General features: G+C 35.8%; 1 protein-coding gene across 8 annotated transcripts in view; it reads right to left on the minus strand.

The window, feature by feature from the left end:
* Window positions 1-1,985: 1,985 nt before the first annotated feature.
* dmxl2.L (Dmx-like 2 L homeolog) overlaps window positions 1,986-17,803 on the minus strand; it is an 84,118-nt gene continuing 68,300 nt past the window's right edge. For 5 of the 8 annotated variants that reach the window (XM_018253081.2, XM_018253080.2, XM_018253082.2 and 2 more), the window contains 12 exons: window positions 17,681-17,798; window positions 16,966-17,022; window positions 16,428-16,514; window positions 15,935-16,056; window positions 15,218-15,356; window positions 14,211-14,271; window positions 13,975-14,102; window positions 13,371-13,448; window positions 10,032-10,123; window positions 8,273-8,325; window positions 4,397-4,614; window positions 1,986-3,856 (listed from right to left, as the gene is read on the minus strand). In XM_018253081.2, coding sequence (XP_018108570.1) covers window positions 3,647-3,856; window positions 4,397-4,614; window positions 8,273-8,325; window positions 10,032-10,123; window positions 13,371-13,448; window positions 13,975-14,102; window positions 14,211-14,271; window positions 15,218-15,356; window positions 15,935-16,056; window positions 16,428-16,514; window positions 16,966-17,022; window positions 17,681-17,798 — 1,363 coding nt within the window. In that variant the 3' untranslated portion in view covers window positions 1,986-3,646. The remainder of the gene's footprint in view (window positions 3,857-4,396; window positions 4,615-8,272; window positions 8,326-10,031; window positions 10,124-13,370; window positions 13,449-13,974; window positions 14,103-14,210; window positions 14,272-15,217; window positions 15,357-15,934; window positions 16,057-16,427; window positions 16,515-16,965; window positions 17,023-17,680; window positions 17,799-17,803) is intronic. The other 3 variants (XM_018253084.2, XM_018253088.2, XM_018253087.2) reach the window with 1 other exon arrangement.

Below are 17,803 nucleotides of genomic sequence, written 5' to 3' on the forward strand. Positions count from 1 at the left end.
ACCAACACATAAAAAATGCTTTTATGGCTGTACAACTTATTTTTTTTTTGCATTCTTTAGCAATCAGTATTTCATTTTCCATTTATATAATGAATTTTCCATTTGCAAATTTTGCTTCAAAATGATTTGCTTTTAATAGTACTGTATGATTGGGAATAAATCATGCTGTTTGATTGAAGAGTGCTGGCTGAATGTGAATGAATGATAAACTGCCTACAATCATTCTTTCTACTTTTCAGCTGTTAGATTTAGTATATATATATATATGTGTATAAGGATTGGAAAAACCGCACACACAGGACTTGTATGAATGAAAGAAAAACAAAATTTTATTGCGACGTTTCGGCTCTGATACTAGAGCCTTCCTCAGGTGAGGAATCAGAGCCGAAACGTCGCAATAAAATTTTGTTTTTCTTTCATTCACACAAGTCCTGTGTGTGCGGTTTTTCCAATCCTTATACACATTTTTCTTAAACCTGCACCCAGGCAGTTGGCCTCTGTTTGTATGAGTGCTCCAGTCCGAGGACGAATATATATATATATATATATATATATATATATATATATATATATATATATATATATATATATAAATATAAAAGAGACATTTGTTTGGTGAGATACAGACCTTCACAGAAAGGATCGCATCAATGAGCTGATTAAGTCCTTGCTCCGACGGGATTTTTAAACCTGTCAGATCGATTTACAGCCCATATTTGGCCAGATATCAGTTGGGGAAGGCCGTCAGAGGGCCCCATACTTTCAAAATAAGCTGTGGACTAGTTATAGCCAAATCTGACCTGTTATGCTTCGCAGAAAATTAGCAAAAAAGTTCAAAATTGTGTAACTTTGTTTTGCTGCAAAACTTGGCGAAAAATTGTACTCATCACAACTGCCGACAGCAGCTTTCATCAGCCTTTGTAAGGCCACCACAAGGAGCTATGGTGTCCCAGCAAAGTATTATGGAAACCTGTTAGATAAATGTAAATAATTAATAATATTATGCATCCCTAATACCTGTATAATCGAACGAGAAAAACTCTGGCACTCAAGGCAAGTGAAATGCAGGGTTCCCCCTTGCTTTTATTTCTTGTGCAGACGTGCAACGTTTCGGGGTGACCCCCGCAACTTGATAAAGGGGGTCACCCCGAAACGTTGCACGTCTGCACAAGAAATAAAAGCAAGGGGGAACCCTGCATTTCACTTGCCTTGAGTGCCAGAGTTTTTCTCGTTCGATTATACATTGGGGGCTGCCGTACCTCTACCCTGTGCACCAGGCGTTCTCTGTGAAGTTATTAGAGTGTGCTCTGCTTCACCTTGTTCCTGTCCCTAATACCTGTGCCACACGGGTTGACTAAGTTCATTGATACAACTCAATCTGATGTAGCGTGCTGCACCAATAAAGTGGAAATTAAATTTGAAAAACTAGGGTGTAGGGAGCATGCAGGTAAGTAAGCTCGAGGTCCTGAGAACCAATGTTCTTGCTAGATGTAGTACACATCTATCACTTGTCCAAACAATGCCCATTGTTAGGCCAGAAATAAATTTAAGCCACGTTTCTGTATATAGCAAAGAAAAAGGCTCTCAAAATGATCAAAAAAAATCAAAAAACAAGAATTTATGGAAAATACAAAATAAGAAACAGCAAGACACTTGTTTTATTATTTAATACATTGGCATAGCAATGTATTTTTAACTTATTACTTGCTCTTTAAAGGTACACAATCACAATGGCTATTTGAGGCCTTCTTGAATGCATTCCCAACATCAGTTAACATGTAGGGTTCTGTGACCTGGCATAAATGGCTGCCAGTATTAAAAATGTATTTAAAACAATATTGGTAGTATCCCTTCTAGTCAAAGTCAATCCTTTGGGAAGAAGCAGAAATGAGCAGATATTTAATAATCAATAAAATGGGAACAAAGCAATTTATATGCCAAACGCTAGAGATTCTTTAGAAGCAGACAGGATTTTCAACACACAGTTTCTTTGAGGGTTTTATTCAACGTACAATGGTAAAGCTGACAAATAACTCTCTTTCCTTTGCATACTTGATACATTTTTATTGACCAGGAGAAGTTACAAGAGGGGAGCATGGAATGCCATTTTCATTTACAGTACGACATACACTTGTAATTTTGCAGTGAAAAGTAAAGACAGGTCGTAGACATCGGTTTCTATAGCATACTATGGATGTGGTTGCTTACAACAAGAGAAAAAACATCAAAAATAGGACACCACGGTCTAGTATTATACAAGCCAACAATATTAAATGCTTTGTAGTTTATACATATGTTGAAATAATTTAGTAGTATCAGTTTAAGCTCTATTTACTATCTGGCCATAGAAAGCCTGACATTCATTTTAAAATACGTTCTTTTAAAGTCTATATTATTATATTCACATAATCCTGCCCATCTATTTCACTAATAGATGGGCACTCAATAGGGAGAGGTAAAATAATTTAAGTGCACAAACCAAAAAAATACATGTATTTAAAATAATAATAACCTTAAACAAGTTTAAAAAAAAAAAAGAAAAGAAGGAAAATCTAAACATGACGGCATAAACGTTCCCTCACGTTCACAACAATTAACATTGATAGGATTGAGGAAAACAAGACGTACGACAACCAAATGATCAAGATAAGATGTGCAAAGTACAGAATGATGTAAACACTAACAAAATGTGCAAAATTACAATTTGTCAAAAAAAAAAAAAAAAACCTTAAAAGTCAGTTAAAAAAAAAGTAATAAAAGAAAACCCTCGGAAAAAAAAATGTTTATCCTAACGTAAAGGTGCTCCAGAACCAAACAGCAGTGTCTTTTAGGTAAACTTTCAGTGCAAAAACTTTGCAATGTGGTACCTGAAAGTGACAATACATACATACATACACTAGCTTCATTTTTGCACAATAATATATAGGGAAAACATAATCATGCTTTCTTAAAATACAACTATATTTGGAACTGTTCAGTGCCATCTGTCCTTAATTTCAATGGAAAAATTAGAAAGAAAAAAAAAAAAGAAATTGTAAACGCTAAGAAATATTTGCCATTTCACCAGTAACCACACTGGTATTGGCAGCTCCTAATTCCTTCACTCTGCAGAATATGTGGCGCACTCTTTCATAGTTACTTGACTCCAGTAGTGCTCCTGGGCTGAGCATGTGGAACTAGTTTGCTTGCATATCATATGCAGAACTTATAAATAATAGCCCACATGCAAGAGACTGTAAACAGTTGAGTCATGGATGTTTTTCTGTTATTCTTGGTGAAATCTTATTCTTATGCATTTCATTGCAAGGATTTACTTTGAGGGCTTTACATTACACCATAAAAGATCTAAGAAAGCCTGGATAATGCTGAAAATTCTAACCACAGTGGAAAAGTGAATCTAATTCTGCATATACACTACATGAGACATCACTCTACTTCACTGACCTTCGCTTTCATTTTCAGAACATAAGGTACATGCATATCCATCCCATGTAACACATACAATGCTTAAGAAACGGAGGCTTTATTCAGCGAATAACCCTTATGGCTCCATTCTAAAGAACAGCTATCCTAATTTTAAGAAGAAATTAAATTCTTCAAAAGATTTGACCAAAACCTGGAAGCTTAAAACTGAAACGCAATCTGTTTAGAGGATATCGAATATACCAGACTGTGTCTTCAAGGCTGCAGGCATCATCCTCATTTTCAAAGTGCCATCTGCTCCACAGGAGAAGATGCGCTTATTTTCTCCTACTTCGATCTGCATAACTCCAGCACCAATGTTACGGAAAATGGACTGCTTTGCATGCTCATTTTTAAATGAATGGATCAGACCGTGGCCTGTTAACTTCCACACCTATATTTGAGATCAAAACATAATGTGATAAGTGATGTCCTAATACATACAGAGGTATACAATACTGACAATACCATCCTAAGAGACCATGGCATGCAAAATCAGCTGGTTTTTCAAAGGCCAGTAAAAAGACACCACATAAGTTTGTGTCATTGCTTGGGTACTTAATTCATTCTGTTATCTGCAATGCAAAAAGGACCCCAGGTGGCACTATTACAAGACTTCAGGGTTTATTTACTGTACAACCACAAGTGCAGTAAGAAGTCCTAAGAATGGCTGAAAATTGGCATAAAAATCCAACTGTCTGATGTCAGTAGAAGTCATTATATTTGCTGCTACAAACAGCAATACTAAAAACACCCACTGTTCAATATCCTTAACAGAAGTAGTAAGTATAATCATTGAAATAAGTAATATTAGACCAATTAGAAGAAAATGGTATAAAAATATTATACATACAAGTATTGGGTTACCAGTATTTTTTCACTTTAACATATCAAGGCTGTCCACAGTCTATGCATTAAAAGAATTATATCTTACCTTCATGTTACCTTCTGCAGAACCAGTAACAAAATACTCTTCAGAAAAGTCCAAGGCAAGGGCTTTAATTGCAGAATCATGAGCCTGGAAAGAATGAAGTATTTGCCTCTGTCTAATGTCAAAGATGCAAATTCCACCTTTTCTTCCACCGGTTATCAAGAGCTGCTGTTTAGGTGCATATTGAAGTACAGTTGCACCATTCTCATGGCAATTAAATGCTAAGAAAAAAGACAAAATAGAACATGGGAAATAAACTGTCATAAAAGGCCTAGTTCAATTGTGCAAAAATGTATGCAATCTAACTTCACAGTGACTTTGAAGAACACCGAATAGAATATGCTGCTGTTTACACAGATATGAGCTGTGTTAAATTTGTTTTTTTAAATATACCTCATGAAAGTAGCCAACAAATGTAATTTGAATCTTAGAAATAAGTATTCCTCGTTAAGAATGGTTATTTTTAAAGACATATTAAAATGAAAAATTCACTTGATTAAACAGTTATGTATAGGAAACCAATATACAACGCAATGCTTTATTGTGCAAACTATGAGCCACCTTAGGGCTTCTTCTCCTGCTGTTCCTCTCCTTACAGTTTATATCAGACCACAAGCAAAGCAAATGCCAAGAGTTGCTGCAGAACAGCATGGTAAGAATGATTATGGACAAAAGACTTATTTTACAATTATACTAGGCATGAAGGCCTTTTCTCTACTGAGTTTTCCTAATTAATGTTGTAAAACAGCAGCATCTGGAAGGCAAAGAAAAAAAAAAAGAGGAGCGCATTGCTGCTGAGGCGAAGTCTAACTCCAAAAAGTTTTTTTAAGTATATTAATAGTAAAAAGATGCAGGTTGAGAGTGTTGTTAAACAATGGTACCAGTATGGTTGTAACAGATACAGAAAAGGCAAATGTGCTAAATCAGTTATTTTCTTCAGTGTATACAATAGAGGAGTCTGAGTTCCCAGGCTCACTTCATAGCTGCACTGATGGCTCAGTTCAGTCTAGTCAGTGGCTGACTCAGGATATTATTCATAAAGCTTTAAAGGAACAGTAACGTCAAAAAATAAAAGTGTTTTAAAGTAATGAAAATATAATGCAGTGTTGCCCTGCACTGGAAAAACTGCTGTGTTTGCTTAAGAAACACTACTATTGTTTATATCAATAAGCTGCTGTGTAGCAATGGGGGCAGCCATTCAATGGAGAAAAGGTTCAGGTTACACAGCAGATAGCAAATAAGCTCTGTCTGTCTAATGGTGTTATCTGTTATCCATTAGTTAACCTGTACCATATAGCTGTTTTTCAATTTCCGCCATTGCTCCACAGCAGCTTGTTTATATGAACTATAGTAGTGTTTCTGAAGCAAACAGATCAGTTTTACCAGTGCAGGGCAACATTACATTATATTTTCATTACTTTAAAACACTTTTATTTTTTGACGTTACTGTTCCTTTAATAAAAATTAATGTGCCCCCGGGTTCTGAGAGTTTAGTTCAGTTTTAGAACTGCCCTTATTTCATATTTTCTCCGATTCATTTTCATCTGGTATGTTACCTATGGATTGGAAAAAAGATGATGTCCTTCCAATATTTAAAAGGAGACTGCGATCTCAGCCTGGCAATTATAAGCCAGTAAGTTTGACATCTGTGGTGGGCAAATTATTTGAAGGCTTGTTAAGGGATCACATTAATATTTTGTCCTAGTGAATGGCATTATGAGCAGCAATCGGCATGGCTTTATGAAGGATAGGTCATGTCAGACAAAATTGGATTGCTTTTTATGATGAGGTAAGTAAAATGCTGGACAGTGTGGGAGCAGTAGATGCGATCTATTTAGATTTTGCCAAAGCATTTGATACTGTGCCCCCCAAACGACAGCTTTCTAAACTAAGGTCTGTTGGGCTCAATGAAATCATTTGCACATGTATAGGAAACTGGCTACAGGATTGGGTACAGAGGGTGGTTATTAAAGTTACATCCTCTACTTGGAGTAAAGTTCTTAGTGGGGTCCCTCAGGGCTCGGTATTGGGTCCACTTTTATTTTACTTGTTCATTAATGACTTAGGTGATGGTATTGTAAGTAATGTATCATTGTTTGCAGATAACACAAAACTATCCAGCTAATTTAATTCCATCCAGGATGCGGCATCCTTACAACAGGATCTTGACAAACTGGTAATCTGGGCAGCTAAGTGGCAAATGAGATTCAATGTTGATAAATGTAAAGTCATGCGCCTGGGATGTAAAAAATGCAAGCCACTTATACCCTTAATGGGACTGCACTAGACAAATCCATAATGCAAAATGACCTTGGGGTCCTTGTAGCTAATAAACATGGTTGTAGCAAGCAATGCCAGTCAGCAGCATCAAGGGCAAATAAGGCCTTGAGCTGTATTAAAAGGGGCACTGATTCAAGGCAGGAAGGGGTCATTCTTCCACTGTATAGAGCACTGATAAGGCCCCATCTAGAATATGCAGTACAGTTTTGGTCTCCAGTATCAAACAGGACATTATTGTATTAGAGAGGGTACAGAGAAGGGCAACTAAGCTGATAAAAGGTGTGGAAAATCTTAGCTATGAGGAAAGACTGGCCAAATTGGTGATGTTCACGATGGAGAAGAGGCGCTTAAGGGGTGATATGATAACTGTAAAAATATATAAGGGGATCATATAATAATCTCTCTAATGCTTTATTTATCAGTAGGTATTTCCAGCTGACACAAGGTCACCCATCCCAATTAGAAGAAAAGAGGTTCTGCCTAAATATTCGGAAGGGATTTTTTTACAGTGAGAGCTGTGAAGATGTGGAATTCTCTCCCTGAATCAGTTGTACAGGCTGATACAATAGATAGCTTTAAGAAGGAGTTGGATGGCTTTTTAGCAAGTAAGGGAATACAGGGTTATGGGAGATAGCTCATAGTCCAAGTTGATCCAGGGACTAGTTCGATTGCCATTTTGGAGTCAGGAAGGAATTTTTTTCCCACCTCTGAGGCAAATTGGAGAGGCTTCAGATGGGGTTTTTTTTTGCCTTCCTCTGGATCAAATAGCAGTTAGGCAGGTTAAAATAGAGTTCAAATGTTGAACTTGATGGGCATGTGTCCTTTTTCAACCTAACTTACTATGTTACTATGTTTTCCTGTTTGTAGTTTGAAAAATGAGGTATCTCAAAAACTAATTTTGATACTTTTTCCATGAATATCACTGAAGGATCATTCCTGGCTTAACCATGTCAGCTCTATGGTGCTGTTTAATCAGGAGAGCTGTACATTAAAGTAGCATTGTATGATTTTCATGTACGTGTATGTTATTAAAGGACAGGGCAAGCCTTGGTTTGACTATCTTTTGCTGAAGTGAGCAGCTAACTTATTTTGTCTAAATAGTGCTCCCTTCACTTAATTTTCACATTATAAAGTTGTGCATTAGTGATAGCTGCTGCCATGTTTCTTTCTCCTTTTCTATACTTATTAAGGCAGTCCACGTTGCTATAGCAACCGGACACTGAATACGATTTGAATTACTTTTGAAGATGGGCATTCGGGGGCTTGACGCGTACAGTCAAGCTGAGTTCTGTGCATGCTCCAGAACTGCTGCTAGCATTGTATGTGCAGAATCACTCCCTTGGACTTACTACAGAGCACTGCTTTATGGGTAATTGCACTTCAACAAGTCAGCTCTAATTTTGGAAACAAGCTTCTGCAACATTAAAACGGATGCAATCTTAGGTAATTCAGCATTGCTGTATAACTTATTTTATTAAGGCTTTTCCTATGAGACAATATGTTTCTTGGGCTTTCCTTGTCCTTTAACACTTCCGTTTTGTACATGTTGAGAAATATTTTTACAAAGTATTGACATTTACAATTGTAACAAGTGCTTACCATGAATCAGGCTGTTATTAGGTGAAATCAGTGTATCCCATAGGCAAACATTTCTAAATAAAGGATATAATGGAATTAACAAATTATACAACTGGTGGGCTGCCATCTAATACAACAAATAAGTCTACAGAAAGTGGTCATAATAAGTAAAACTCTGGTTTCTGTTCCTTCCAAATGTGCACTTAACTGTGCCATTCCAAACAATACATTTTGGGGACAACCCTCTTTTACAAGTTTTCGGGAGTCCCTGCATGGAATGGAAAAATAAATGCACACATTACTCAAGTGGAAAATGATTAAAGGAACTTCAAATAGGCATTCACTACTGACTGAAGTAAGGCAGAAGTTGACTTGTTGTCTATAGAAAATGTCAGTCTAAAGTTTCATGATAGTGCTACATGTATGGGATCCCTTATCCGGAAACCCCTTTTCCAGAAAACAAATTACAGCAAGGCCTTCTCCCATAGAGTCCAATAAATTCTAATTGTAACAATAAAACAGTACCTTGTCCTTGATGGTAACTAAGCCGCATAAATCCATATTGGTGGCAAAACAATCCTATTGAGTTTGTTCAAGGCTTCAGTTATTTCTACCTTTATTTATTTTAACTTATTAGCATATTTTTTAGACTTAAAAGGGAACTATGGCAAAATTGAAAATCTTATATAAACTTAAAGGGATACTGTCATGGGAATTTTTTTTTTATCAAAACACATCAGTTAATAGTGCTGCTCCAGCAGAATTCTGCACTGAATTCCATTTCTCAAAAGAGCAAACATATTTTTTTATATTTCATTTTGAAATCTGACATGGGGCTAGACATATTGTCAGTTTCCCAGCTGCCCCACGTCTTGTGACTTGTGCTTTGATAAAGTCCAGTCACTCTTTACTGCTGTACTGCAAGTTGGAGTGATACCACCCCCCCTCCCAACAACAGAACAATGAGAAGGTAATCAGATAACAGCTCAACACAAGATAACAGCTCCCTGGTAGATTTAAGAACAGCACTCAATAGTAAAAGCCAGGTCCCACTGCGTCATATTCAGTTACATTGAGTAGGAGAAACAATAGCCTGCCAGAAAGTAGTTCCATCCTAAAGTGCTGGCTCATTCTAAAAGCACATGACCAGGTAAAATAACCTGCGATGGCTGCCTATGCACCAATATTACAAGTTAAAAAAAAAATACACTTTGGTTCAGGAATTAGATTTTATATTGTAGAGTGAATTATTTGTAGTGTAAACAGTGTAATTTAGAAATGAAAAATACATAAAAAAAATCATGAAAGAATCCCTTTAATCTCACTGAAATAAGAAGCTTTCTAATTATAATTCATTAAAAAGTCTGTACCCTTTCTGAAATAATCAAGCTATTCATTACCATCTTCCTCTTTGCAATCTGTCTCTCTTCTTTGGAAACCAGAGGTCCCAAGCATTTCAGATAATAGATCCCATATCTGTATACATATATATATATACACACACACACACAAATATATATATATATATATATATATATATATATATATATATATATATGCCTTTTTTAAGGAGTTCCAAACATTATATAAATAAAAAAATATAAGTTCATGCTAAGATCTATAGACTTTGATTCTGGTTTATATTTTCTTTCATTTAGAAAGACGTACCTAACTAGATCTGTCCAACATGGCTTCATACATACAGCAACTGGGTAATTAACAGACTATATGGGAAGGGGGGTATAACACTTCCATAAATCTATGATGTATTTTGACATACCTGTTGTCACTGGATTGTCCAGCTGTAGCCACTAAGCTTGATGATGTTATGAATGAGAAGTCACTTGTTGTTTTAGTATGACACTGCCAGTTCTGTAATAAAAAAATGTGGGAGACGTAAATACATCACAGTGAAACAACGGACATGCTATGCTTGTAAGATTTATTTTGCTTTACAAACCCTCTTCACTTATTTCTGAAACAAAACCTAATAATATTTGAGCATGCGCAGTAGAGCGAAAAGCCAAACTTTAACTAAAAATTCAGCTATTTCGTTCAACTGCGCGTGCGTTTGCCCTGGGAAATTTAAAGAAAGAAGAAGGCGGAAGAGGATCGCTCCATGGTGCTCACTGGTATAACCCTGGGCCGGTGCAGTTTTCTGCTGATAGGAGCACTGGCCGGGGTTTCAGGTAAGTCAATACAGTCACTTGGGGGAGGCTAACATTTGGCACCCCCAAGTGCACAAAGCCTTTCCTTCTCCTTTAAGAATTAATGGGAAATGGTAGAAGTATTAAAGACCCAGAAAGGTACATGATGACCAAGTGATGAAGAATTAGCTATACTCAAAGTTGAATGAGAATAATTATGCCTTGAATAAGCATAAATTATAATCCCCTCAAAATCTTTAATATATGTTCTTTTAGCTCCTCAATTAAAAAAAAAGTAACATTCATTATTCAAACTGATTTAAAAAATAAATCTGTGCAATCAGGAGGTTTAAACTGTGCACCAGTGGATTAGCAATATTCTCTAAATGACACAGCTGCCTTGCAGTTTCCTCAGATTTCTTCTTCTTAGCATTAAATGCAAGTGGCTTTAAAAAGAGAAGCAATTTACAGGTTTGTAGCAAATCCATGCTTATAATTGTAATCAAAACAATCAATGTGGATATGTATTTGAAGGAATTATAACCTAAAGGTCTGAACTTATCAGTCTGCTTGCAGCTTGCTTAACATACAAAACAACCTTCAAGGCACAAGTCTAGCTTTTTCTTATTATACCTAAATATCCTGCAGCTACTACTTATTTCTTTGAACAATAGAATAGAAAAAAAGTAAAATTTTTATAATATCACTATAACTCCATAAAAAGAGTTCTGATGTTATTACTTCATGAGAACTAAAGTTATACCTACAGTCATATGAAAAAGTTTGGGAAACCATCTTAATTCTTTGGAGTTTTGTTTATCATTGGCTGAGCTTTCAAAGTAGCAACTTCCTTTTAATATATAACATGCCTTATGGAAACAGTAGTATTTCAGCCGTGACATTAATTTGATTAGATTAACAGAAAATTAACACAAAATTAGACAGGTGCATAAATTCGGGCACCCCAACAGAGATATTACATCAATACTTAGTTGAGTCTCCTTTTGCAAATGTAACAGCCTCTAGATGCCTCCTATAGCCTTTGATGAGTGTCTGGATTCTGGATGGTGGTATTTTTGACCATACAAATTCTCTCCAGTTCAGTTAAATTTGATGGCTGCCGAGCATGGACAGCTTGCTTCAAATCATCCCATAGCATAAATGCATTTGTAGTTTTCGAAGTGTGTTTAGGCTCATTGTCTGGTTGGAATATCCAACCTCTGCGTAACTTCAACTTTGTGACTGATGCTTGAACATTATCCTGAATAATTTGTTGTTATTGGGTTGAATTAATCCGACCATCGACTTTAACAAGGGCCCCAGTCCCTGAACTAGCCACACAGCCCCACAGCATGATGGAACCTCCACCAAATTCTTCTGCCAAGCAAAGCGCCTTTTGTCTCATCATTTCAAAGCACTTTGTTCCAAAATGACTGTGGCTTGTCTAAATGAGCTTTTGCATTCAACAAACAACTCTGTTTGTGGTGTGAGTGCAGAAAGGGCTTCTTTCTCATCACCCTGTCATACAGATGTTCTTTGTGCAAATTGTGCTGAACGATGTACAGATACACAATCTGCAGCAAGATGTTCTTGCAGGTCTTTGGAGGTGATCTTTGGGTTGTCTGTAACCATTCTCACAATCCACTGCATATGCCATATTAAACCTCTTTTTGTAGCCTTCCCCTAAACCATGATACTGAACAATCTTTGTTTTCAGATATTTTGAGAGTTGCTTTGAGGATAACATGCTGTCACTCTTCAGAAGAGAGTCAAACAGAAGCACAACTTGCAATTGGCCACCTTACTGTAAATACTGTACCTTTTATCATGATTGGACACACCTGCCTATGAAGTTCAAGGCTTAACAAGCTTATCCAAACAATTTGGTGTTGCCAGTAATTAGTATTGAGCAGTTAAACGCATTCAAATTAGCAAAATTAAAAGGGTACCCACATTTTTGCACATTCAGTTTTTCACATTTGATTTAATTTCATACAAATGAATACTGCTTCACTAAAAATATTTGTTCAGAAAACAGCCCAGTACTCAGATGTTCCTGGGAAATGAAAGACATATAACCGTTATCTTTTTTATTGAAAGTGGAGTAAATTATTATGCAGGCTGAGAGGGGTTCCCAAACTTTTTCATATGACTGTGGGTTTTGAACTTAAATGTTCACCTCTATACAGAGGAAATGGGCAAATGAGAATCTGCAAACTGCCCAGGATCAATGCATCTGATGCAAACTACCTTCATCTTATTTGGTTCTGCCCACCAATCTAGCAGTCTTGTGAAAATGATGATTTTTTTTCTGCGTGCTCACTAACAACTTTGTTTAGTGGGAGCAATTGGTGTCTTTAATCCCACATCGAAATAAAGAATAGTTTTTTGTACACTGCTGAGTACTATGCTAGGAAATGTATACTGACTCATTGCATGGTTCACGACCCCCTCTTGCCAACTAAGTGGTTAAGCATATTAAAATCCATTCTTGATCTGGATGCACTTGAATACATTGAAAGGGGGCCCACATAATGATGATAAAGCCTAGCACAGTTAGATAGATACTATCTCCCAATTTAAAATCGACAGGCTCTGCTTTGGAAAATAGTGTGTTAAGAATTGACCAAACCACCACTCTGCCCATGGCCAGGATAACCCATGTGGCCTACAGTTATAAGGTATCAATAAATATTGCAAATATTGAAAAAATTATGTTGATACTTTTGCTACTGTAACCAGTTTCTGTGATACCAAGCTATGCATAGTATGACGTTTGCTAATCTGCTGATTATAAGAAGTTATAAAAAATAAAATCATTTAAAATATGAATGCCACTGGTCTTATATGATGGCCCAAAATATGTGGTATGTAGAGAACACAAAATATGAATAGCGCATTAGTGAATTTTCATGGTTGGCCCAGATATACAAAACTAAGCCCATTTAGAGACAATATTAATTGGGACTTACCAGGTAATGTTTTGGATTTGTTGCATTCTGGTTTACTTGCCAGATGCTTAAAAATCCTTCACCATCAGCAACACCACACTGCAAACACAAAATAGTATATTTACAGTAGAATACTAAATGTTTAAGCGATCATGTTACATTAAGCATTACATTACAGTTCTGTAGGTGCTATAAAAATCCACAAGCCTTGTTTTGCATAAAGGTTAGACTTGACTGGTATACAATGGTTCTACTGTATTAATGTGTCCAGTCATCCTGATCCGTTGGATATTAAATAAATCCAGACTTGTATGGCCAGGTTTGAAGTAGTCAAATATAGGAGATATAAACAACTATGCTATGTATGAGCAGCCATCTATACTATGACAAGGTAACCCAATTTGGAATTGCAATAGATTATTTGTTGAATTCTTTATGGTCTTCTTTACACTAATCAGCTGGTACCAAGTGCAACCATAAAATTTACTTACCTTGATAGTAAAAACTACAAAGGTTTCACCAAAGTTACAAAAAATATTTACTTAAATGGAAAAGGTTGACAACTCGTTCAACAAGAGAAAGTAAACAAACAACAGTAAAAAATAAATATACTAAAAGGACAAACCTTATTCCCTTGAGCATTAAAATACAATCTTGTGACGCGTGCATTTCCAGCCTGGCGGAAGCAGACAAGCTGTTGGGGACGACTCCATTCAAACATTCGGACACTGCCATCCTGAGCACCGGTAAGATCTATAAAAACAAATGAGACAAGATAACATAATTTTTTACATATTGGATATAGAATAATTTTATATTAAACATTTTGGTGGTTTAAATGTATATTAAAAATCAACTTACAATATTGGTGTACAGGATGTGAGGCCATCCTTTTCACATTATTTAAATTCCTTTTTATGAGCTTTATGGAAAACAGAAAACAATTTGTGAGAGAATAATTCATAATGTTAATAAATATCAAAGCAAAAGCACATTTGTTTAAGACAATGCATATTAAGCATTATAGTGCAAGAGAGGAAAAAAGAAAAAGGAAGGAAACCATAGTTAGGGAAAAGTGAAAAGCACAGAGGGGGCAAAAACATTGTACACTGAGTTTATACTGTATTATACTATGAAATACCAATTCCACAGCAGAGAAACATGATGATCAGTAAAGTAAACACCATATACTGCTATGAAATATATTTTAGGCAGTGAAAGTGCCAAAATCCATTTGGCAAGTTACTGCAAGCTGCTAAGGAAACTTTCGAGCAACTTTCCATAGAGAGTAGGTATGGAGGATACTACAAAACCATGAGACCCATATACGGCTATGAAATATATTTTAGACAATGGAAGTTCCAAAATCCATGTGGCAAGTCACTGCAAGCTGCTAAGGAAACTTTCGAGCAACTTTCCATAGAGAGTAGGTATGGAGGATACTACAAAACCATGAGAACAATTTGCTCATTGAGGAAATCAAGAACTGAATTTTGTGGTTTTCTACGTGTACTCATTTGTTGTGAGAGAATATGGTGAAAAATAACTTGTACAGTGTGTTTTCACTGTTAAGAAGACTGCACCAGATTATTGTCTGCAATGATTTTACCATTTTATTTGTTCAGCCTTCAGTATAGGTTGATGGCAAAAAGAGGTGATGCACATCACTTCAACCCTCTCTTTTGTTTCAACCAAATTAGCTATAATCAGGCTAGAGTATAATAATATGTCGGTATACCAAAATATACACATAAAACATCCACACACTTATCATAAAAGAGTTTCTTTAGTTAGAACAGTTGTAGTACAGAGAAATAATATAGCAGTCTAATGCTGGGAATAGTATAATGTAAACCTAAAATACATACCACCCCAGCTCCCGTGGCTGTCTGCCCACTACCTAGCCAAGGCATGGATGACGAAGATTGCATCTGATTGAGGCTAAAGGAAGCCACATTTGACTGAGGAATAGTAGAGAGAGAACCTCTAAAATCAAGGTCATCCGAGCTGTGAAAGACAAGTAAGTGTTTAAAAGTTTTTTTTAAAAAAATTGTTTCTACATAACTAAGAAAAAAAACACCAAGACACATTTAACTTTAAATTCGCAAAGTCTTTATTAAGAAATAACTAACCGATTCTCCACTTGCGCTCCTCTTCAGAAACGGCGACAGGGCAACGATCCATCGTGCTGCACTCAAATTCTCCTCCATGCCTTCTATAGGAGAGGAGAAATCGAGCACCGCATGATGGATTGTCGCCGTTTCTGAAGAGGAGCAAAAGCGGAGAATCGGTAAGTTATTTATCAATAAAGACTTTGTGAATTTAAACTATTGTTTGTTCCCAAAACGTTTTTCCTACCTACACGCCACAGTACACATTTGTTCCTAGAATAAGTAAGAGCTTTGCATGTGTGCATATTTATTTTTTTATTTATTGTTTGTGCATGAAGGAGAAGTACAGTTTGGCACTACCTTGGATTTAAGGGGATGTTCACCATTAAAAAAGTGACTGTAAATATATAGACTATGTCAAAATTATTATTTTTTTCTGTTGTTAATAGTATGATAAATGTCAAGCTGCTTAACCTTTTAGATTCTCGGTCATATTCTTCTCCAATCCATATATAGGGCTGGGCTGCCAGGAGACTTGAGATATCTAGCTCTTGTACATCATGAGTGGAAGCCAAGACAATTTCATTGTTGTTTGCCTAAAGAACACAAAAACAAGTATAGATAAATATATGCCACCTTTTAAATGTCATTTTATTTTTGGCGTATCATTCAATCCTATGTGGATCTGTGTATAAATATGTTAGAGCATTAATAATTTCATATTTGACTATATTAATTTTTGTTAACTATGAAGAAACAGAAAAAAAAATCATATTTTTTTTACCACTTATTCTTCACCCATTATTGAAGACCAAAATATATGACTCGACACCTTGGAATCACCAGTTTATATGCCTGTAACCCTTGCACATTTTTTTAATGTACTGTATATGCAATACAAAAGCACCTTCTGAAATCGGAAAGAACCCCCCCATCAAAATAAAGCAATAAAAGATTTTCTTTTTACCTTGTTAATTGCAAAAGCCATAATAATATCAGACTCTTTGTGAATTACTTTTGCTTTTCCTCCAGGATAACCAAGATCTGCTTCAACCTGCAAAACGGCAAATATTAATACAGGTCTAAGGTATTAAAAGAAAGACATAGAAAGCGTTTAAATGCATGCAATGTTCACTTGTTCCAGCATTTCATTCACAGTTGGACCCTTTCTAATTGCAACTGTAAATTAGAAAGGTTTAATTTGAGAAATCTGTTTTAAGAGGGCAGCAGATGTGAACTTCAAGAGATGACGATGCAACATAATATGAAAGAGCAGTGAAAGTCACCCTTGAGGTTATACTAATCAACAGTGAGGCATACAAAATAGTGTATATAGATGCTAAATGGCTTTTTGCGCCAGAGATCTGTATTTGTTGCTTTTAAAGAGCATACAATGGTCATTCTGAAGATTACTGCTTACACCCCTGAGGTTAAGGGGATGAAATGCTGGCACCACCAAACATTAACGAGTGAGCTAGAGGGGAAGACTCTGGAAGACATACTACCTTGTTTTTCTGATGATCGCCGTTTACTTTGTAACGATCCGCACTGTCTTCTACTGACTACATGACACCACACACAGTCACAAACACAAAAACACATGCACAAAAACAAATACAAAGGGAAAAAAATGAGACATTCCAAATAACCATTAGGAAACGAGTTGTCTGCATCTCAATTGCTCTGGTAATAATCATGACCATTATGCGTCTTCACCAAATAAATTAATAGTGATGGGATACAAAATGAAAAATATACAATAAATGGCAAATTAATTCAAAAGCAATACATTAGGGATTATCATACTTACATTGACGTTCCCTTTGCATGCTTCATATAACCATTTACCATTTTAAATCAGCAGTTTTCATTTTATGCATCTTTCAAGAGGAACTTATGAAAAGTTATTCAATTCAACTTAATCACAACCATTTCTATAAAACCTATTAAAGGTTATATTATTTTGTTTCTTAAGATGAAATTTAGTTGAAGAACTATAGATAGAGAATAGAGAATTTTAAGAGTTCCCTTGCAATAGAGGATGTCATTTTGCATTAAATAAGAAAATGCATAAAAATGTCTGAAAGTTTTAAAAAATAAAGACGAAATAAAAATAGTTCATAATGGGAGCCACATCACAAAATGACAATGCTAAAGCAAGCAAAGACAGCCAAATATGGATGCTTTGTTTTAAAATGTCATTTATGTGCCCTTGTTTACCTCACTTTGCTTTCTTTTCTTTGTAAAGGCATATCTTATAAATGAATCCTGGAGAAGTTCCTGTTTTACAAGAAAGTGCCAAAGCCTTCGGACTGGAAATGCAGTGTAATCTTTGGACCTGCA

The sequence above is a fragment of the Xenopus laevis genome, chromosome 3L (assembly GCF_017654675.1).
Source record: "Xenopus laevis strain J_2021 chromosome 3L, Xenopus_laevis_v10.1, whole genome shotgun sequence".
Lineage (NCBI taxonomy): Eukaryota > Metazoa > Chordata > Amphibia > Anura > Pipidae > Xenopus > Xenopus laevis.